This window comes from Etheostoma cragini, chromosome 17 (genome assembly GCF_013103735.1).
Source record: "Etheostoma cragini isolate CJK2018 chromosome 17, CSU_Ecrag_1.0, whole genome shotgun sequence".
NCBI classification, from domain to species: Eukaryota; Metazoa; Chordata; class Actinopteri; order Perciformes; family Percidae; genus Etheostoma; species Etheostoma cragini.
This window is the reverse complement of record NC_048423.1, coordinates 4,357,735-4,381,868: the sequence shown is the minus strand read 5'-3', so window position 1 is coordinate 4,381,868 and position 24,134 is coordinate 4,357,735. Positions and strand designations below refer to the sequence as shown.

Sequence of the window (24,134 nt, the reverse complement as noted above, 5' to 3'; positions counted from 1 at the left end):
AAAGTTAATCACTGACTTAAGGGCTATTTGCAAGTTTTTGTCCTCTTTGAAAACAGAAGGAAACTTTGCTCTGGCTGGAAGGGTTTAAAAGGATGGATTATCAGTTTTAATATTTGCATGTCTCTGCGACGTTATAATAATTTAGCTTGTTAGCCAAAAATAAATTCTGACATTGAAAGTGTTTCATAACTATGCTACTCAAAACCGTTGCCTAGTGCTAGCCAAAGGTATTTTTACAGTTTTATTTACTATCTGAGTGACTGTTTCAGTTGTTGAAGACCACTCTTACCCTTATGTTCCTACTGTAGCTTCTTATTTAAAAGCCAGATGGTTCTGTCCCCCTGTCCCTCTGGCTTGTACCTGTTATGTAATTTTTTTGAAATAACACTTTATTATATGTTGTTCTTATATCAGTTAAGTGCTTCACATACATGCATATGTTCAGTAAATGTAAAATTAGGTGTACATCATATATCCATGTTAAATTGTCTCTGCATTAACTAACTAAATGCTTAATTTGTATCAAAAGTGGCAAGTGAGAGTTTGTGTTTCCAGTACTAAAGGGTGATGCAGTTTATATATCTGTAATAAAAATCAATCCAATATAGACTTAGCTTTATATGATATTACTACTGATGCCATGTGAAATCCCACACTATAAAAGCAAAAAGTATACACAAGCTATTATGTTCAGCTGTTCACCAGTGTGGCTAGTTGGCACTCTGATGAGGTTCCAAGTGAGTTTGATACTGTCTACTTTTACGTGCTTTGTGCCATAATTGATGGTTGTATTCCAATCAGGACCCATAAAGCTGTCAACATCAGTCTGGGCTGCCAGAGGTCGCTTCCTCGCTTCTCCCTCTGTACTACCTGAGGTTTGTGTGCAAAACAAACAGTTGATAATAACTTACTCAAGATAAAGGAGTGGTGTTCTAGACTGAGAGGGAAGTCGATAATGACACTTTGGGTTTCTGGAATGACAGGTTACAATGTGTACACTGTTGATAGTAGGGATGATCTCAACATGACACTGATTACAAGTCAGGAGATAAAGAGGAAACTGTTTAGTTTCTGTGTGTGTAAGTGTGTGTGTGCGTGAGAGAGAGAGAGAGAGAGAGAAATGTCTTCTGCAAGGTTTTTATCGAACACTTGAGTTACTTGGCATACAGTGATGTCTTGTGTGCATGAACTGTATTCATATGACATATTTGTGTTCATGTGCTATATAAATATAAATAAAGTTTATGATGTGCATGTATGCATGAATATGCACATGCACTGTGTTTAACTGTGTATTATGTAAGAGAGAGAGGGGCCTAATGTCTCCGTGTGCATGGGGCTGAGGAGGAGCATCAGCCTAGGTGGCAGGCAGAGTACATAATGGAGTAGCCATGCTGAGGTGAATAATTCATGCCTGGATGGGAGCTCAGATGAGGATATCCAACATGTTCATATTAATTTATTGCATGGCAGATGAAGGCTAAAATATGCTGAGTGCTTTATTAGCTGCAAATCTATGTCACTAAAAGGCCTTTGTTTCAGTGAGGTCACAGGGTACTGGCATTTGTGTTCTTTGTCTTCCTGGATCAGAGCCAGAACCATATTATTTTAAGCATGTGTGATTGCCAAGAGCATTCCTATTTAACATCATATCATCTCTTTTGCATCGCCCTCTGCAAAGAAAGAAATAAACAATTTATACGCCTTTGTAACTCTCTTGATATAGTATATCTGTCAATGATTTGCCCTTCACCGTACAAATTATTGTATAAAGTGTGATGAGAATGATTGTGTATAATATATTAATTTTAGATAACTGTAATGTTGCCATTCTAGGCACAAAAGCTTTTTTCATCATTGCATCCTCGCAGGAAACTTTGGACAGCTGTGTCAGGTACAGTTATGCAGATAAGAAAAATATGTTAATGGCTCAAATGTTGTTGGATAACTCATTCTTATATTTAATACCTGACAGATGTTTGGAGGATATTGGAGCTTTATTTTTGGCGTAAAGATGCATTGCTATAAGCTGCAGCAAATAATGATGGTGGATGATGGCAGATGAATGGGTTTCTGGTTTCTTTTATGATTTGTTTGATCATCCTCCAAAATGAAGTAATTGAGTATTTGCTCAGCTCAAGTCTTCTTGAGTAAGACACTGAGGGACACATTTGATGAAATTGCATTGCAGTGTCAAATTGTGCATCTGTGCTCTGTGGTAGTTTGAGCTAAGAGTGTCGTTTTTGTATTATTGGCCAAGATGTTTGTGCAGATAAAGTTATTGTGCAAGTGCTACGGATTTTTGTTTTTTTAAATCTGCATTGAATTACTTAGAACCAAATATAGCATAGGCAAACTGACACATACAGTACATTTGGATCAAAGGCACCAAATGGCCTGCTCACTGTCCACAGTCAGTCAACTAACTTAACTTAAATAAATCCATACGTACCATCAAGCAATAAAGATTAATTTTTAAGTTGGATTCCTAACATGTCTCTGGCAAAATGCCCTTGGGAACGACAACTGAACTTTTAACTTGCTCTCCGTAGCTCTGATCTCTCTGGTTTAATCTGTTGTATTGTATATCAGATGGATATGTGAACAAACAAATTCATAATTACCCTCTGTGGAGAAAGGTGATCGAGTGCGCTGAGAAAATCTCCTTCTCAAGACTTTTTATAGAGACATGTTATGTGCAAACCCATTGCTTTGGAATGGAGGAAAACAGCATTAGCCCAGAATGAGAAGGCATGAATATTGCATCAGAGCTTTGTTATGCTCAGGCTCACGTCTGTCTTAATGGTGCACTTTACCAACTAGCTATATCCATTAAATGAGTGTGCTTAATGTGAATGTATGTGGATGTGTGTGTGCATTAAAGAAAGTGTGTGTGTGTGTGTGTGTGTGTGTGTGTGTGTGCGTGTGTGTTTGTGTGTGTGTGTGTGTGTGTATGCATGCATGTGTGGGGGGGGAAGACTTAATGTATGTGGATGAGTAATGTGTGCATGACTTGAGTCTATGGACACATTTTTGTACTTTGCTCCAATCCAATAGAAAATTGTTAAGCCTTAAATAAATAATATTAAAAAAACTTTATGGCGTCTATTGACTGAATGGTAAACCTGAGGCGGAAATGTTCCATTTCACGTCATCTGTGTGGAACGTCACACAGTGAGCTCAGCATTGACTGGACCTGTGAACAATCAACAGGATAATTCCCAGAGCTTATCTACTAAGATAACAGCTATGGCTGTGTGTTTAACTTCGACAGTGACCTCTCCGTTGTCGCTTCTCCTTTTTTTTTTCTCTTTACCTCTTCCTCTGTGATCAAGGTTGGGAAACTCAATACCCCCGATGTGCTCTGTTTTCACCTGGTCGTCACGGTAACCCCAAAACACGGGGGCGTTCGTGAATGAAATTCCTGTGTGTCATCAATCACTGACCGACAAAGACAGGATTGTTGTGGTCTTTGAGTGACGCGGGGGGAATGCGCTGGCTGAGGCTGAGGCTGGGGGCCTTGTGCGGTCTGGACCGACAGGCCCTGAGCTGAGACCTGGATGTTTACACTGCTCTCCTGACCCTGGCACTGATTCAGGTTCAGTTCAGAGAGAGAGAGAGACAGAGAGACTATACCTTCACTGTCGGCATTCGATAAAAGACAAAAAAGATTCTAACAAAGAATAAATAAATCTTTGCATTGTTTAGGGTTAGTGATACACCGTCTAAGATTGTAGATGGTGTTTACTTATGTGCATGTGCATCCGGCATTGGAATACAGTCTGGCAACAAATTTCAACATTAGGACGTACAGTAGAGGGGATGTAACACACCCTATAGCGGCCATTTATATATGTTGCCTATCATAACTGGTTTTGGATCAGTCTCACTTTTTCCATAGCTTTGCATCCAACAAATAGCTCAAATCAGGTGTAGGCTTTGCATTTATGCATTAGCTTAGCCTGTGCAGGAGTAATGTACTGATCAGGATGTTTTCAATTGGAACACCTGATGACATGATTTGTTAGCCAGCTAACCACAAGTTTGTGCCACCTCTCAAACTGCAACCTATAGTGCTTTGAAATAGAACATTAATAGACGTGAATCATTCATTAACAGTTGTACCATTTAACATGCACTCAACAATCTTGATTGACATGATCTTCTTATCTAACTGCCGGCAATAAAGTGAATACACATTTCCTCCGTTTTTAAGTGAAATTAAGGTTTTTTTCAAACTTTGCTGTAGATGGTTCGCTCTGGTCCGAATGAGTTGATGAGTTTGTTTTCCCCTTGGTTAGGTTTTATTTCACAGAAAAATCCCAGCAAACCAAAATGCATCTCCACACACACACACACACGCACACACACACACACACACACACACATACACATACACACACACACACACACACACACAGCCACATGCTAAATACATTGCATCACTGCAAACATGGTATCAGTCAGCATTCTTTGACCTTTCCTCTCACAGTGGGTTGTTTTTCTAAAGTTCATGGTCAATTTAAAGGCTCTGAGCTCCATTTCCTCTTTCCTTCATAATACCACCGCAAAGAATAGGGGTCAACACTTGCACGACACTAATACATATACAAAGAAGCTTTTTTTTTGAGCTAAAACTATTGTCAACAGTATTGATGAGGTCCTCTCCTCTCCTCTCCTCTCCTTCTGATTTACAGAAACCAATATGTTCAGGTTTCCTTGTTTTCTCCAGCGGGACGTGTAGCCCTGACAGTAAATCTCTATCACCGATACTCCTCCATATGGCTGCATGAAAATTTCATTGTGGAGAGCCTGAGGCTAGAGGGCCTAGCTGGTGGAGAGCGTGTGTATGTGTGTGTGTGTGTGTGTGTGTGTGAGTGTGTGTGTGTGAGAGAGAGAGAGAGAGAGAGAGAGAGAGAGAGAGAGAAAGAGAGTTTTTAAGATGCAGTAATTTGGGGTTGGTTGACATTTGTGGTGGTGTGGAGTTTGTTGTCACAAGGGTGTTGTAGGTGTGTCTGCGAGTGTGCACATGCCTGTATGTATGTATATATATATACATGTATTTATGCATGTGTATATGTGTATAAAACCAGGCGGAAGATTCTGATTTAGTGTGATGCCATTCAATGCTTTGAAGGAAATTCAGTTTTTAAGACTAGCACTGAATAATACCAATCACACACCTAAGTACTTTTAAGAAGATGATGTCGTAGTTCTTTTATTACGGGGATTGTAGGATTAGGCGGTATGTGCCTGTTTGTGTGTGCAACGCCAGATTACTTTTTCTTTTTAAAGAGAAAATGTCATTTAATTTTCAATTTATTATGAGATTAGATACAGACTTCCATTAATCTAGATCACTGGATAGTATTCAGTCTCTATACTAGTATTTTATTATATCATTTCTATGTCATAGTTTTTACAAAAAATAAGCCTATCAGAGGTGCCGCATGCAATTTACTTAACAAAGGCATGTGTAAAAGTGTGCTGTATTGTTCCTATAAAACTTACAAAGATTGTCTAAACTTTCTGGTTCTCGTTGCTTTTGTTAAACAGCTGAGTAAAACAAACAAGAGAAAGTATTTGGAAATCCTATTCTGACTCATGTGGGTCAGCAACCGAATCACCTGCAGCTTCTGAAGAAGGCAGCAGGTCCAAACATGTTGCCCTGCCATCACTCAAACAATGCAATGTTTTTATTAAACAAAGCAGAACGGACTAAAGAGTCATGAGGATACCCATGGCTCACTAGTTATAATCTGTACTGCACTGTGGGCTTGATTTGCTGCAGACTGAGCCTCGCTTCCAGGTCTTCAGGAAGGCAGCCACACTAGAGGTCACTGTTGTAGTTTCAGAGGAAAAACAAGGAGAGGTGAATGGAGGATGTGAACCATAAATTTCTTTTTACTCCTAAATGGTTTCATTTCATGAACCGTTGAGGTCACGTAATATTTGTCTGTATGTCACATGTATATCAAATACATCGTATGCATGTGACACTGTGTCTTGTGTGATTTTTAATTAGCCCCAACAGAGACACACACAGACAATCTTACTGCTCAGTAAACACGTCGCTAGGCTTTACTTTCCATGTCTTAACTTTTTGTCTATTCTGTCATACTGCTTTTCAACAACATGCATTGCATTCGTATATTATCTATTTTCCCTCGCAAAAACACTTGTGCTCTTGCATTGTGTCATTACTTGCTCGAGAGGGGAGAGAAGGGGTCTTAAATATTTTAAATGAATATGGAGTAAATGTGATGCATTATGTGGCCTCATAAATATACAATACACTGCTCTAATATGTCCTTTCTCTATCACAGTGTGTGTTTATGAGAGTGTGCTCACATGTTTTTGTGTGTGTGTGTGTGTGTGTGTGTATGTGTGTGTGTGGTGTTATGTTTCATATGAAGCATTTAACCATGCTGGAGTAATTCTCTTTAAAAAAGAAATGTAATTAGTTCACGTTTACACTCACAGTTCTTAAAAGAATCATAGATGTAAAGATAATTCGTTATTCACATATGACACACTTTGGAGTTGTGACTGGTGTGCTGTGAACTACATCACCTGTGATTAATCATTCATGGGCTCCATCTGTGTCCTGGACGTTTCAGTCAACATCGACTCCTGGGCTCCAGACTACAGCCGGAAACAGGGACTGATAGACACACTTTTCATGTCCATGAATAAAGGACATATAGTATGGACATAAGCTAATATACCTCACATATTGTCTAAAAATCTCATGAGACTCGCAGCGTTTACTTCACTGCACTCACTAACGTCACTGTGAATACAGACTTGAAGATTTTCACAAGAACTCTGAAAAGTAAAGCTTTTGAACTTGTCTGGATGTACTGATTGAGCTAGTTTAAGCCAATGCTCTGAAATAGTTGTTTTTTTAAAATCAGATTATCATGGCAAGCTCTGGAACCGTGTTTCTATCCAGTTCAGGTTTTGTAAGGACAACCCTTCAGTGTTAGACCACCAGTGCTTTACTGTAATTTTTCATTACAGGGGATTTGTTCGGGTTTTGGTTCCATATCCTTATTCGTTTTTTTGGTCTGATGTTGGTTTTAGTGGAGATTTTGGCAAAAAACCAAAGAACAAAAAATGTTTTGCAGGAATCCCTGAGGATCATTTGGGAATTTAATAGACATAGTGCTAATTCTAAGTGTTTTGGCTGGAAGAATCACTGAGTTTGGATGTTTTGATGCTGAATGAAAGCCGAATATGGAAAAAATCAGAGCACATATCACATAAAAACGCAGAGGCAGGCACACACACACATGCACAGAGCAGTTTGCAAATGCAAGCTGACACACACACACAAACACACACACACACACACACACACACACACTGAGCTGCAGTTCTGTGCCTGATTGTCTTACCATCAGTCATTCTACCAAGTGGTAATTGAAAACACATCTCCCCCAGCCGCTGGCACCCATTACAAATAAGACACACCAGGGCTTTCTCCACACAAAACAAAGCATAATAACAAATAGAGTCAGAACGACCAACCGAGAAAAAGAAGCATGCTGTAGTTTTTGGCACAACATGAAGAGAACACGCTCCAAGTGATTGGTGGAGGGCCAAATTCATTTTTCCAAAAAGGGAAAAGAAATATATGTTTCTCTGACAAACAGACGCAGCACTTGTCCCGGGCAGATTCATAAATCGTCATATTCTGAGCTCAAGTTTTTGGAAAGTCTATTAGTTCCGGATGTCTTCTTATCCTTTGGTTTCTCTGAAATTTTAAGCATGAAGCACACAGAAAAGTCGGACAGACACAGAGACAGGCAAATGGAAAGAAACAACCATAGATTTACATGCTGTGTATTGTACCACAGACACACTAATTATTTTATTACTGAGCCGTGAACATTTTGGAAAAGGAAAGCTTGTGCTAGTGCAGCAGCGTTTCTGTAATGTATCTTGTAAGGGACATAATATTATAATATTATATTATAGAATAATATTGGACCATTTAAGAGTATGCTCCACCAGATTAGCATTGCACCTTTATTTAACAAAATCACTGTGACGTTGGCTTAACACAAAAATCACTTCTGGGTAAACAACCGTCAGTATATTTGAATCAAATAGGCTTTATAAAACTTTTTTTCACACTTTGAGACACTGATGTGAAAAGTTTGCGCACTTCCTCTTTAATGACTTTGAGATTTCTGCGCCGCAACAAGAAGTGTTTATTTCCCAGCTTTATTACCTTTGCTGATGCTTGAAATACCTCCACTCACAACATTCTGTAATGATTTGAACACAAAGGGACAAAAAAACGTTGATGCATCACTTATGCACATGCAAACACACAAACTGTAATGCACTCACTCATGCAGTCTCGCATATAGAGGACACTCATGCAGTCGCGCATATAGAGGACAACAGGTCTCTAATGTCTATCACATGTAAAACTTATTAAAATGCATCGCATTTGTCATGACCTGACGGTCTGAGAGTAAACGACACAAGACTTAATTGGCAGCTGAGAACGATAACACCTGCGAACAGCCTTCGTCTTGCCCATTTGGTCGGACCACATTCTCCACGCACGCACGCTAGCACGCACGCACGCACGCACGCACCATTAGAAACAAAGGCTGATCAGTGAGGCAGAAGAAAAGTGAGAGGAGGCAGAGGGGTGGGGTGGAGGAAAAAGGCGAGGCTGACAAGAAATGATTGATGTTCGCCCATCACGCTAGGCCTGACACTCATCCCTCTCCCTCCCTCCATTTGCAACAAAGTCGCCAGTGTGTGTGTACGTGGATGAATGTATGTTTTCCTGTGTGTGTGTGTTCCACACTAAAACCCATTCAATCAATAAAGTGAGGCTCTCTGAATCACAGGCCAATAGCCAGATTGCTGACTAGACAGAAGAAGAAGCGTAAGAGAGCACATTTCACATGTAGATTAAAATCCCAGCATGGTAACCTTTAGTATGGGTTGTGTGTGGGCTGTTGGGTGGCGGTGTGTCTGTGTGTGTGTGTGTGTGGGGGGGGGGTTGTAGCATGTAAACAGGGCTTATATGTCAAGGTGGCATGTGTGAAAGGCATGTTTCCACACTGTTGATAGACAAAACCAACGTTGGGGTGACTTGGTAATATGGTGTGGGTGAAATGCACTCAGACAAGGAAGAACTGGGACTCTGCGTACAGTATGTAAATGGGAATATAGAAAATGCTGTCTTTGACTGGTGAGAATCTGATCCGTCAAAGTAATTAAATACCAAATATTCTAACAATTGTTTTAGCTTCTCTTTGTTTCTTGTCAATAATTGTGCAGCACACTGAATATAGACTTCAAGCCCTTGAATTCAACGCACTTAACCTTCAATCGGGTCTTTTCTGGGACAAACTTCTCTGCTGCATACTAAATGATGCCCTTGATGTTGCCGGCAGCAGTTTCTCTGGAGAAAACAACAACTAAAAAGTGTGACGTTAGTATCTTACAATAGTTCTTACAGAACAGAACAGAACTAACCCCCTAACCCTATTGCAAGAAAAATCATCATCTAAACACTTCTCTACCATCAGATCTAAGGGCAAGGTGTCCGGTGGAGAGACATCCCAGCTGTAATGGTAAGCTGCCAATGTGGCCAAAATAAAAATAAAAGTAAATCTTGTGGATTATCCCTTTGAAAGCCTTCTTTAAATAATCCTCACTTGTCATAAGGCTCTCCTCGTGTGGCTGCAATGCTGTAGGGCCACAAATGATTCATGGCTTTGTTGGATGTGTTGCACACACTTCTGTCTTCCCCATCAACCCCCACACTGTGCAGTCTGTTAAAGAAGAAATACGTTAAAAAGCAACAACCCAGTGACACCAGTATAACCTCTCTCACATTGCGTTAACTTTAACGAACTCCAGAATAATAACTTATTGCACTTACTGTTGAGGTCCTGAAGTAACATCATGACTACCAGCGAACAGTATTTCACAAAATGTATATAGTGAAAAAAATAAAGCAACACTCTTTGTACATAAAGGAACAGAGTGTTTGCAGGGGAACAATACTGTAAATTCCTAATTCCTTCAAAAACTACCAAATACAAAGTCTGAGGCTATCTCACCATGGACATTTAATATCATCATCCACTCTGGGGCAGAGTGTATATTAGCTGCAGGGATGAACCTTGATTTTGGCTCAGATGTCTGCTCTGTTTCCAACCTCTCTTTCCATACTGCAAACTTGGCGACTAGCGAACCTAACAAATGGGACTGCTTCGTAAACCAAACGCATGGTGAAGTCCCGTGCTGCCGGAAGGGCCCCGGTGCCTTTGCGAAGACTTTCAAAACCGAAGCAAACCAAAAAAACATACAAATCTGTGTCTGGCTCTCAGCGGAGAATACATGGGGAAAAGCCTTGATGGAAATGTTTCATTTCTTTTCCTCCCAACAGATGTTAAACGAGCAGCACGGATCTCTGGATTTGCATCTTTAGTTGCTTTGTTGATTTGATAACACATATTTGCATTTGGAAACAGCTCGAGTAATTTGACTGGGGACTCCCAATTTGCCTTTGAGGAGAAGACTGTGCTGCAAACGTTGTTTTGCTGTGTGTTAGCATTCCTTTCCTTTGCTTTTCTACTTGGCATACATTGTGTTTGTGAGTGCAAGACTGAAAAAATGATGTATATTAGTGAACATAACAAAGAATTATCGTCTTATAACTATGTAGAGAGTGTTGACCTTCTGCCCATACGAGCCTCTTTACACCTCTTCTATCTGTCATTCTTTATCAGAGCCAGGAAATGGAATCAGTGATAATGAGCTCTGGACCTGGACCAACCTCTGGCTTCACACAAAGGTTTGGGTTTGGTCTTGTATTTCTATAGCTACAAAGAGAAAATGAACTCACAAGGATGAAAAGATAAGGAATATATCTTAAAGTTAAGTCCTCACATCTTTAAGGAGCTATGTGAAGGTCAGTTGTCATTTTTAGGGTCAAGATTGGAATTAGGATTAGAATAGGACTGGAGTAAAGGTTAGGGTTGTTTCTTGTGTGTGTATTTTTTTGCAGGGAGTTTACGTTGTCAGTAACGACCCTCGTCATTATAAAGAGATGGTTGCATTTATTTTTTGCTCCGCTTTTACAGCACTTCAGTATATCCAGGTCACCAAAGCTCTTACATTTGCTGTTTGAGTCACTTAGTGCTGGGTGGCGTTTTGCTGGGAAAAAATCAGCCACATTTAGTTTTTAAAAACTAGGTAGTTATTTGGCATGAGCAGTAAACAGAAAAGGGGGAAAATAGAACTAAAGCTCCTTAGATAGAAAATCTGAAGACTAAAACAGTAACAGTTTGTGGATTATTGTCAGATTGTTACATTCATTAAAGGCCACTTAGCATTACAAAATGTTTTGGTTAAAAAAGCTTTACTTGACAAACACATCCAGGGTACAAAAACTGTGTAGTGCAGCTTCTCTCTCCTCTTGCCACCAGTCTTAAATGAGAGCTAGATGATCTAACAGTACAAAGAACGAGGTCTGTCATTAGCTAGTCACCACCAGCATGCAAGCACAGGCAGGGCCCAGCATGACTCTGAAAAGGTCACAGTGACCAATGTGAGACCAGGAGATGGTCAGCTGGCAGGTGCTTTGTTTGTGTGTGTGTGTGTGTGTGTGTGTGTGTGTGTGGTTGATTGTTAAGCTTTGAAACACTGCAGAACCCTGGGACCTCCATCCCACAGGAGATGGTCAGCTGGCAGATGCTTTGTTTGTGTGTGTGTGTGTGTGTGTGTGTGTGTGTGTGTGTGTGTGTGTGTGTGTGTGCCTGTGTGCGTGCGTGCGTGTACGGTTGATCTGCTTTGCACATTGCTAAGGGAACTCCTTGGCCTTAACAGTCTTGCTTCCCCTTGCATTTTCCATGGTGTGTTTCTACATTGCATCTGTATGTGTGTGTGTGTTTGTGTGTGTGTGTGTGTCTGGCAGCTGGAGTTCCACTCAGCTGGCCTCTCTTTATGCAGTCCTGCTTCAAATAATGAAGTGTGTCTCTGCACAGCGGGGGCCATTTTAACTCAAGAGCACACATCTCCCAGAAGCTAGCACCACTTAACATTTTAGTGCTCCGCTAACAAATTGACTCTTATTCTTACTGTTCAACAAAGCAACAACTGACCCTGCAATTACCTCCAAGTCCTTAAAAGATGAGCCAACATTATGTGAAAGCCCAGATATAAAATAATTTGCGGGCTCTGTCTCCCAAAACTTTATTATAAATATCGGCCAATAACAAAGTGCGTATTAGAAAGCTAATAGCTAGCTTCCCTGCATCTGCTGCTCCTTTTTTGTCCTCAGGGGAAGATTTGGCACCTCACTGTAAAGCCCAGCAACAACATTACCTCAGCCTAAACCTGTCAACAGACCATTACAGCCCACGCTGACTATTACAGGCCGGGGAAAAAAAGCCAAAGCCATTGTAGCACAAAGGTGTTGGCAGATATAGGCCGGAGGAATGTGGCAACAGGGATATTTGTTGGCTGTGTGCGAGAGAGTTTTGTTTCTCAAAACACGGTTAAGTCCGCAGACTCTTATCAGCATGCTTAATAAAGCATGGTGATGCCCGGATATCAATACGGGATCAGTTTAGATAGCGTAGTTAAAAAAAACAACATGGTGATAATCCAGTGAACAAGACATGGAATTTAAAATGTTCAGTTGATTGCAGAGCTTTCATGGGGCTAATAAATCCTTCACAAGACCAGTTTTTTTCTGTTACTCCTTCCATTCCAAAGCAATGATTTAGAATATAATAACAAGACTTTGGTCGACATCTCTTTACTCCTTATCACTATAACGCCTGAGCAAAGTTGACCTTTACATGACTTATATTCCCAGAAATATTTTAGTTGTACATCTCTTGGACATGAGCATCAACGAAACAACATAATTGTACTGTACAGTTTGCCTCAGGTGTGTGAAAACTTCCACACTCTAAATATCACCAGAATTGGAGGTTTTACACTAAAAGAAATATATTAAGGTTCCAGTGTTAATACTTTATATCACCACAACACTTTGTACCTCATGTTTAGAGACAGACAAAAGTTAGCCACAGAGACTATATATATTAAGAACTGTTGATCTGGAAATGAAAGGATTTCACCTAAATGTGACTGCAGCTTCAATGTCTAATGACCAACTCTTCTTTCTGTGAAGTTCCCAAGAAATTCAGTTTCTTACTGTAAGAGCAGAACATGTTTAACAGATAAATAAAAGTGAATAACAGTAAAACGTTTCCAGAAAAGATGATCTCTTGCAGTTCTTGACTCCCAAAACACCCTGAACTCTACACTTAAGTGCTGCCCCATCATGCTCATGGGCTTTCCATCACTGTCCTCCACAAAGGGAGTGGGGGAATTTGGCACTCCCCCCTCGACTTCCCCCCAGTGGGGAGGGCAGTCATACCTGGGGGCCCATGAATGGAGCCCTCAGGTAAAGCGCTGTTGAAACAAATCTAAAGCTGCCTAATGACACGCACCGTGAAACTCTTCACAGGTCATTTACACTGCTGACAGGCTGCTGCCACAGCGTTGCACACCTCCTCCTCTTTGTGTGTGTGTGCGTGTTTGTGTGTGTGTGTGTGTGTGTGTGTGTATGTGTGTGTGTGTGTGGGGGGGGGGGGGTATATGAGACAGACGTGGAGAGAGACAGATATACAAACAGATGAGAGAGAGAGATAGCCAGAGTTGGATAGTAAGATAGAGTGAAAAAAAAGAAGCCAGTGTATGTGTGATATGCATTAGTCCTACATTGGGAGGTAATCTGTGAGCTATGATAACAGTGTTTAGCCTTTGTGCAGCACGGCCTCACAGCATGGGAAAGCGATTAGAGATGCTATCTCCAATTGCTGCTCTGCACTTGGGTTAAGAAGGTAATATGCTACCTCAGGTCGTATTTTTAAAGACGTTTTAATGTGTGTTTGCTGTTCTTGGAGTCTGTTTTGCAGAACAGTGGATGCCCTTGGAAAATTCTGGCTCATATTAATCTACTGCAAATGCATCTGTAATCCTGCACACTAGTATGCCTCCAGGTCTCATTACTCACTTCCGCCACTTCAACCCCATACTGGGATGAGTGTGGAAAGAAGGCAAGGAGAGGTAGCATAAGGGGAATAGTATTCCAGCTCTGGTTCCTAAAACAGTATTATCGTTGTTTCTAAAATGTGTATCCCTACTTTTAGCAGTTTAGTGACACAGGGAAAGTAAATAAAATTGAGCTTGACTTGCTCGGATCATTGTAGTGAATCAGCCAAATGACGTGAGATAAAGAATGCAAGCAAGATTGAACAAAATATGATTTTCCTTTTTTTTTCCTGCATTTATGGTTACTGGATAATCACCCGTCAGTATTGGAAAAATTGCTGTCAGAGGATATTGTAGTCCACTTTTCCTTTGGTATATGGCAACCATCCACACACATAATCAAACAGAAGAAGAGCGAATGGGGTGAGGTTGCAGTGGCAGGAATACGATCGAGCTTCTGATTCCAGGTCATCTATTCTGCTGCTGACCCTAAACTCATGTGGGTTATGCTTTTCCGAAGTCACGTTTTTTAAGCTTTTTATGTATTTATTCATTAAATATTTTGTGAATGCTTTCTCTTGAAAAGTGATTTAATATTAAGTGAAAATGTGGGCTGAACTACAATTTCTAGTCAGTGAACATCAAAAGGCAAACATCAACCAATACAGACTAAAATCAAACACATTTTTCTACTCAGTATGATTCAGTATGACTATGAATTGGCCTCACATAGATTATGACTGTAATGTTGATATCTATTCAACAGATCAAAAGTCTGGGCTTCATTAGGTTTACGTGCGAACACATCCCTGGAGGTACAAGTTACGGTGCTAAAATGCACCTTCAAAGCAGTTTTTGAGTGATGGGAAACCATGACATATTCAATTTATCTGACCAATCTTTGTTTCCATATCTTCTATTACTGCAAAACAGCCTCTGTCTCGCCTTGAGTACCCCGTCCCTAATCATCATTACTAATTGCTAAATGTGTACATGAAGAGTAACATGTATAGGCCAATGTGTATCATAAACTATTTTGCATTCCAGTGTAGGGCTGTGAGTCTTTACTGGTCTCATGATTCAATACAATTCCAATTCAAATAGCGTCTCATTTCCCCGTTGTTGCGTCCCCCAGAACAGCCCAGGGACATGGCATGGTTTGTGAAATGGTCACATTGGAAAAATGTACACGATAAATCAATAAATCAAAATAACGTGACCATTTCACAATCTGGCGTGAGACCGGGTTGGTCAAAACAGTATGTTGTTGTTTACAGGATCCAGTAAATTGCAGTAAGTATTTTCATCAATATTAGTACACATTAGTGTATTTGTAGTACTTGCTGAAGAGACTGCACGTTTAAAAAAATATTCCAGGGTGTTTTGGTTTTTAAGACTTAATCTGTCCATCATATACTATCCTTTCCCCCTTAATTGTTACCACACTACACAGACCCTTTCCCAACTTCAATTAATGTCTCCACACATCAGTTTCAAGCTGCAAATTCCACTCTTCCAAAAATGAAATCATTCACATACGAATAGACAGTTTAAACAGGTGCCATGGTAACATAATCGCCACTGCGGCAATTACTGCCTTATGCCTGACTAACAGCCATAAATCATCCTTTCTCTACAAAGAGGACGTTGTAGCGCTCCACTCCCATCCAATAATCAGAAATTGCTCCATGTTCGGCGTAACGAGTGGGCGCTGAAACAACCCATTCTTCTGTTTGTAGACGATATTTTGCTCTCTATGGCGACATTACAGGGATCCTTCAGCGAGCACGATATTGTACCTGCTCGACACCTGTTAGCTTTAGCCAAGGGTTTCATCAGATAGTTGAAATAAATACAAGTCATCATCATAACCATAATCATAGTCATAAAAACCAGGGGCCTTTATGCTGTTGCCAAATTGCCCTGCCATCTGATTTACAGTTGGACAGGGTGGGGAAACAGACAGGGCAGGGAGGAGGATGGGGCCTATTACGTGCTTGGAATGGGATAAATACTGAAACATACACACCTGCAGACCACCCGTCTCACACACACACACACACACCTGGGAACTCACAGTCATGTAATGGCTAGGGATGGGCTTGAGAGAGAAACACTGGGGAATTCTCTTGGGATTACAAAGAAGAACATTGTACTACCCTGACACACAGTACCGCAGGTGAGTAGCGTGATAAGAGGCCAGAGCACAAATTAGCCCTCATATTAAAATAATCCCTCATGTCTAATAACAATAATGTGATCCACACTGAGGCTATTGCACGTTCACAAAGGTCTTCCTTTTTAGGCAGCAACTTGTTGAAAACAAATTTGAGTGTTTGCGAAATGGGCCCATCATATCTGCTCCACCTGTCAACAGTACTGCAATACCGAGGTTTGAGTAATGTATGCCAATAACTGCAGTAAGGAGGCAGTCTGTGAACACTCCTGACCAGCTGTTTGATTTGAAAGGATGTTGCAGAAAGACAATCTACAAATAGTTTTTTAAAGGGGAGCTTCACCAATTTTACACGTGGTCCGGTTAATTTCTCACGAGTACTACTTAGCCTGTAAAATCAGCTGTCTTCTGTGGCTCTAAAGGGAGTTTGAAAAAAACCAAACTGCCGTGATAGTTTCATCAGCATTATCTTGGCATGAACTAGATACTTACCATTATTGAGCTTGTTTGAATTCAAAGTTATTGAGGCAGTATTTTCGCATGGTGGCTAAAAGTGTAGTCTTGACCGAGACTGCGGGGGTATAATACTGAACTTCATAGCAGAACAGACAGATGATTTGGCACTATAAATAAAATTTAATTGAAAGTTTTAATGAATTGTTAGGAATGAGGACGTCTTTTTTCAAATGGTCACTGGACCAAATCAACCAGGGGCTCCATGCTTACACTCAGTGTGTGTAAAACACTGCAGCCGGTCAATTTCATATTTACCATATGAGCATTACAGCTGCAATCTGGCCAATTAACATGTGTAGTGTCAGCTATCGCAATGTCCAAGATCAGAGTGTCTTCTCACTTTAAAGTAGGGTTTAAAGAATTTTAACTGCATAAACACCAAGTTTGATTGGAGCAGTTTATTCACAGTCTCAAATGTGTATTCCTTTATTTTGGGTTTGGCAGGTACTGTAAGAGCAAAGCATAGAAACTAGTAATAGTATAAAGTGTCCATACAAGGCATAAACATCATGACAAAATGTGTAGTAACAGGGGCTGGAGTTAAATTTGTTAACTACTAAGGCACTAAGGTAGAAACAAAAGGGTTACCTCATGGTTGTCTTACCTGTCTATCCCAGGTCTAGCCCTATAAAGTAACACAGCTGATCAAAACTTAACATACTCAATAAATTGTGCCTACACAGAAGGGCCATAACACTTTCTTTACAGTAAATTCTAACCTGTGCAAAATTTAAAGAATAAAAAAAAAAAATGTGACATGCACAAACAGAAAGTATGTCAAAACAAAACAAAACAAAAATATTGCCAAAAAGCAACTGGGTATAACAGACACCTTTTTTCCTTATCTTCTAAAATTGAAGTTTGGCCCCGAAAGAAAGAAGAATGTCTAAGATTGTATTACAACACAACAATTTACTTCAACTAAAGCAATGATCTTTTCATTACAAAGTTATGACAACTGTCAAATATTTTAAGTATGCATCAATGGAAGTTGCAGGCACATAATCAGTTTCATCAAAAACATACAGTAGAAAATACCACAGTTACTACCTTAATTAATTAATTCTAATAATCTAATAATCTAATAATCATTAATTAAATGAAATGATAGACATGTCTGATGGGTAGCCTCGACACACTGTTTTAATGTGGTTTCTAATGTCAGCCCTGGGTGTTACAGTTTAGAAAGGAACATGGATGAAACTACTTTTAAACAAAAGGAAACATCAGCAAAATGTTTTTTAAACCAAAACATATGCATACAGCTGAAATGACACTGCTGTAAAACAACATAACAATGTTTTATTCAGCATTTAGAATTATTTCAAACTCAGTAGATGTAAAAAAAACTATTTGTCAGAATGTGAAAAAGCTAATGCAAATCTCTTTTTAATGTTATTCCAGCACCAGATCTGAGACTTGCATCGATCTATTTCTACATTTGCAGCAAAAACATCCAGCAGCTCTTCCAACACACGTTCACTTCTGTCAATAGACACTAGGTCCGTTCTGTAATAAATCTTTAATACTCAACTATTAACACTAAAATGATATCATCATCGGTAACATATTGTTAAGGAGGTGGCTGAACCACTGGAGTGGAATGATGAGTTTTATGAAGGCTTATTAAAGTTAAATGATATCCCTTCAGTCAGGACGAAGCTCCTCTAGGGTTTTGGGGCGTTCTGCATTCGCAGTCGCCTCCTGGCCAAGGCCTCCTGCTTCTTTCTCTCAATCTCGGCTGCAGAGCACTTCCATGTCACCTGGCTTGTAACAAAAACTGGAAAGGAGAAAGGAGAGTGTGAAACAATAAATAAAATAAAAAAACACCGATTACGATTTTCTTGGATACGTTGAGAATTAAAACACTTGCAAAGTCAAGAAAGACCCAAAGAAAGAAAGTCCAAAGCAATCCTAAATCAGACATAAATAACATTAAAACTTTGCTACCGTAACTAGGACCAGTGGGTACCCATGGTGAAGCTAATTTGAAAGAACAACCCCCCCCCCCCCTCCATGTCCAGAACAAAATCTTTCTGCAATTCATTGGAAATGAAGCTTCCTGAGGTTTGGATTCTTGACAGCTTCCCAAATTAAAGCCATTGTGCTATGTTTACTTGCTTTGAGGGGAAAATGTTCATGTGCACATGCATTGAAATGTCAACGATTATAAGAACAACATGTGACATCTGTTTTACTTGTGAGTTTTCATTTCAATATCCGTTCTTGTAGCAAAGTACTGGGGACAGTAGATGGAAAACACCAACCGCAAAGATGCATTAACTTTTTTCATTCATTTTCATTTGTGATAACATTTTAAACATTCAAACAAAAACCTAATTTACATTATCTTCTATATATCGTGCTTTAAAGTATATAAATAAATGTTGTATACTGAACGTCCGTTACATTGAAATGAGTTCATACAAAGCTAATTAAGACTATCAGCTCTACACAACTCTCTCAGTATTTCTCAGTATGGCTATGTTCAGAAGATTGTGTCGTCTGGCGACTACCCTGCACAGAAGCTTGAGTGAAGATAAATTAACTCTATTGAAGAGTCCCCTATGTTTTTTAATCCTCCATGTCCTCCTTGGCTTCCAGTAACTGCGTTGAGGAGGAGGGGGGCTCATGTATCATGTGGACACGTCTACAGTGTTGTTGTCATTACTTAGAATTCCTCATGGGGACGACAGAAGCTACGCACTATAGCTTTAATTAATTTAAGACAGCTTACCCTTGTTGCTTATAGCTGCTGAGTCAGATACATTTCTCTTGAAGGCTGAGTGATGGGACTTGGAGTTCTGCGGTGCCCTGGCTGTCACTGTATGTGGCTTCAGATCCACAGTAGCATTCTCAGCCTGAAAAGTTCCAGAGGAATCCCTGCACTGGTTAAATGTGCCCAGACTCACGCCTGGGAGGCTCTGAGACATCCGGGATTTGTCGTTGGCACCTTTCATTGGAATGTTCCATCCTTGGTAGTTAACAGTTTCCCTGCTAGTCCCTGGTAATGAGTTAAAACGAACAAAAGCACGTGGAGACTGTCCTTTGGCACTGGCATTCATGGCCCAGGACATGTCGATTGGCAGGGGCGCTGGGTTTTTTCGCTGTCTGTCTACAGCAGTATCTTGTTTATCTTGGCCGTTGCTAGGGCTCGCTTGCTGCGGCTGACTGTTGGAGATCCTCTCCACGCTGTCACATACCTGGTAGAGCAGCGCGTCATCGTCCCCATCATCCCATAAGCTGTCTGAAATGTCTTTAACCGCTTCATGTGTCCCCTTCTGATATTTAGGGATCTTGTCAGGAATAGGAATAGACAGTGTCTTTGTGGTTTCAGATTTCTGGTCAGGCGTCTTTGACTTAAGTTGTATAACAGTGAAGCTAGACTCGGAGACCTCTCTGGCGGCCATCTTGGGCTGGAAGTGAGGGTTGGGCTCTAACTTGAAAGTGCTTCGGTTGGTAGTCTTTGGCTTGGGACACAATTCCTGTAGTACACTGCAGCTTGGCTTTGAGTGCAACTTCGAAGGCTGATGTGCAGAGTTCATATTTGCAGTAGGCCTGCAAACGGAGGGGAACCGAGTAGTGTTTGTCTCAGTGTCAGACTGCAAGGTGGTTTTAGGGTTGGTGTCATGTTGCTGGTCAGGATTCTGGGTCATCGCCAGCACAAACGAGTCATTAAGTAGGTCATCATTCTCCCAGTCATCATCAAAGTCATCACAGTTGTTCACACTAAGATCACAAGGTCCTTTTTCTCCAACAGGATGTGCAACTGGGCCAGACTTGTCAGGTGACTTGAGCTCTGGTTGTCTGGGTTCAGCTGAAGTTGAAGTCAAAGGTTGGTGTTTTATTTCCTGTGAACGGGCCGATGCGGAGGAGCCCTGGCTTAGCCGGCCGCTGACTCTCTGAGTGGAGCAGTCAAACAGAGCGTGCAGGTCTGCCTCCACCTGATCCGATGAGGATGGACACTTTAGGTCCTTCACGTTGCTTGGGAATGTTGTCTCTGTCAGTCTTGTTTTGGAAGTGTTCACACATTCATTGAGGTTGTTGTTGACAGTGTTGAGAAGCTGTTCTGAAGTCTCTCTGTCCTGCTGCATGTTCTCATCAAACTGCCTGGCCAGTTTCATGAGGTCGTCCACACTGCTCTGCCTGGAGAGAGGAAGCAATAGACAAGGAAATCCTTAACAATCCAAAAAAGACAGGACAAATTGAGAACTACTGCTGCTGCTCAGAGTTTCCGCTAGAGATAAATTGGTGCTGGTCATGTGACCTGTTGGGATGGGAAAAGTTCTGCTCAAATACTGCATGGTCCGTGTTACAATTGCAAGGCAATCTATATATGAATAACATCAAAAGATATCATCAAGGGATGTAGATTTATACCATTTTTATTCAAAATGTAGGCTACTTGCTACAGGCAGAGAGGGCAAAAGAATTAAATCAAAGCTCACAACATTTTAAAGTGCCTAAAATTTGAAAACATTTAAAAAAATTGCCAGGCTAAGGAAATTAAACAATACAAACTACAGTACAAACAAACTAGCTCATACAATTATTAAGTGCTGACTTGATTCATTCTGTCCTCATCATTTCTTTTCTGGTCAGTGACCTATAATTACAGGACAACGGAAACTCAGCTACTGCAGCAGGTTAAATTACCTATAAGGAATAATACCCCAGGTCCCCAGTCTGTGAGTATGTGGATCAATAACTTGATTACCCACCGAGAGGACTTCTTCCTGGCTCTTGGCTTTGGAATATCGGGTGTGCATGGGACGGCACTGTCACCTATCCACTGCAGCAGAGGAGATTCAGTCCCTTTCCGTTTCACATCCTGGGTGGGACATGAGCCAAAAGTCAAAGAATTTCTATCAAAATATGATCTGAACGTACTGAAAACCTAAAAAAAAATGGACAGAACTAAGACAACGAGAAACAACTCACCTTCGGAGCAATACGATTGACAATATCTGATATTTCCACAACTCTGGTGTTCCTGAACCCCGAGCCTGAAAACAGATTGAAAAATACTTATACTACTACCAACCCGAAAAACAATGTAAATTACACATATTAGTTATATCCCAGGTTGTAATATCATTAATATTTTTTATTGAAATGCATAGTTTTTTCTTTATGTTCAAAAAGCATTCACAATAGTCCATCTTACAGTTTCTTATATGTGCACGGTAATGTAACCGCTAGTTGCATCAATGTATGGTTACAATCCCCACTGCCACTACCCGATGTGAGTCGAGTGCAGATGTGAGTTGTTCATGCTCTGATTTAAACGGTTTATGGCTTAATGTATCATACTGAACTTTGTGAAATCCATTAAATAATAAACTTTTCTCATTATAAACAAAAACACAAGATGGAAATAATTTCAAAAACGTTATAGCTATCGTTTGTTTGCTAACGTCAGCTCAAAACGCCATTCAAGTGACAAGTGCTAGTGTGTTTGATTCCTAACTGAAAGGCAGCAGTGAACAAACTCTGTAGGTCCATTTTTACTGTAGTGACATTAAAGAAAGTCTCTTGATATCATCCTGTAGGCTACGTGTCTAAAATGACGCATGCGCAACCCACATCTGCTCTCGACTCACATCGGGTAGCGCCAGTCACACCAAAACAGCAGGAAGCCTGTTCAGCAGGTGTGTCACTCATGTAGAACCTGTCATTCTGATGTGACAGCCTGTATAAATAACAGTACATGAAAAGAAAACAGATGTGGTTGCTGTGTTGAGGCTCGGTTTCGCTTACCAGTACTAGCTGAAGTGGGCGATGTGGGATCCCAGAAAATGTCTTGTGTTGGTTCCACATCACCGGGAGAATCCCCGTTATTCAAGCCGGGGTATCTGCTGTAGCCTCTGCGCTTAGGGCTCTGCAGATCTGTGTATCAAACAGGTATCAAGGGTTATATTATATATCAGCTAAATCCTCCACAGTCGCTGTGCTATGGTTACAGTTATTTGTTTTTTGCTTTTAACTTCAATAGAATACAAAATTGGACTGGCAGTGTCCCACTAGTTTAACATGATTATGTAAAAGATCTTTTAGAGGCGTTTCAATTCTGACAGAAATGTTGTTCTAGGACACAAACTTACTGTTAGGGTTTTGGCATCTTTTAGTAATTAGCACATAATGTCAACTTCTAGCAGCTACAGTAACGTTACACACAAAAACATAATACCTGGAGATGGTCCCATACCATTTTTTGCTTCCCAAAACCGATTCCGATACCTGAACTTGCATGTCGACCGATACCGAGTACTGAGCCGATACCAGCGTGTCATGTATTTAATTATGTTTAAACAACTGTATACTACTATCCCTGTCTGGATGTAATATGATGTGATGTGATTTGTTGTTGGTCTGGCTCGGGTTTGTGAAACATGAACAAACACAGAACTTTCTTTTATCAACCAGTTTGACAGTCAGTCACAACAAGAAAAAGAACTTAAACTACTTTAACGTAAATCCTTAGGGCTTTATTACATGGCATCGGATCGATGCATAAACTCCAGTACTTCCTGATACAGGTACCAGCGTCAGTATCGGAGGCGATACCAATACTGATACAGATACTGATATCGGTATCGGAACATCTCTTATAATAAGATTGAATAAGATTCCCAACATTGTTCCACAAGTTTAAACCTTATACATTTATGCACTCTAGTATTCCTAAAACTATCTGACTTGAGGGGTTTTCTCAATATATTATCTTTCTCACTACGTCATGTGGAGCAATATTATCAAGTATTCACTAATGCCTGTGGTTTTTAAATGCGAGTGTGACGGAGTTCAAGTAAGAAGCCCGTTACTATGTTGTCACTCTGTTTGATCGCCTAATGGCCGCCGCCACTCCAGCTTCCGTTAATGCAGAACCGGGTCGTTGTTTCCAAACCATCGGTTTATTACTCTGTAAAGCTGATCGTGCTGAGCAGCAGGTTGTTGTCTATTGAAATCGGTCTGCAGCCTCACCTTTACACATCGTTGATGTTGAGCCAGACAGCTGCTGTCCTGTTTTTTTGTCTTGTATGTTGTTGTTGGAAAGTTTGGAAACACTACCCCACAGCTCAGTGAACTCTGGAGCAGAGACATCATGCGTCCTCCGCTCTGACATCGTTGACTCAAACAGCAGCAACCTCTGCTGAACATTATGGTTTTCACTGCTTCTTGGTGGATGCTCCGTGGTTTGAGACAGCGCTGCTGAAACTTTATATGCGCAGTTTGTTCATATTTTCGCAAACACGTTTGTTGTGTTTTTGCCTTTAGCTCATTCATTCGAAGCACGCCGCCATGTTGGCTGTAACGTCATCAAACTACGGATGCCGGGCAGTTTTTTTTATCGCAGCTCGCTCGACGGTGGCAAAAAACATTTTTGAGG

The 24,134-nt window shown here is 40.5% G+C and overlaps 1 protein-coding gene across 2 annotated transcripts; it reads right to left on the bottom strand.

Moving 5' to 3' along the window:
• Positions 1-1,643: 1,643 nt before the first annotated feature.
• LOC117960711 (ewing's tumor-associated antigen 1 homolog) lies at positions 1,644-24,134 on the bottom strand. Of its 2 annotated transcripts, XR_004660216.1 has the most exons (7): positions 23,729-24,134; positions 22,505-22,633; positions 21,686-21,750; positions 21,466-21,575; positions 19,482-20,890; positions 18,288-18,524; positions 1,644-1,658 (listed from the first exon to the last, which is right to left on the bottom strand). XR_004660216.1 is itself a non-coding variant. In XM_034898821.1 (6 exons), exons 1-6 carry the CDS (start codon positions 23,868-23,870, stop codon positions 18,412-18,414), a joined length of 1,968 nt encoding a protein of 655 aa, XP_034754712.1. In that variant the 5' UTR covers positions 23,871-24,134; the 3' UTR covers positions 17,879-18,411. The 2 variants fall into 2 exon arrangements, 1 of the variants encoding a protein (XP_034754712.1); XM_034898821.1 differs by lacking the exon at positions 1,644-1,658 and having other exon boundaries at positions 17,879-18,524.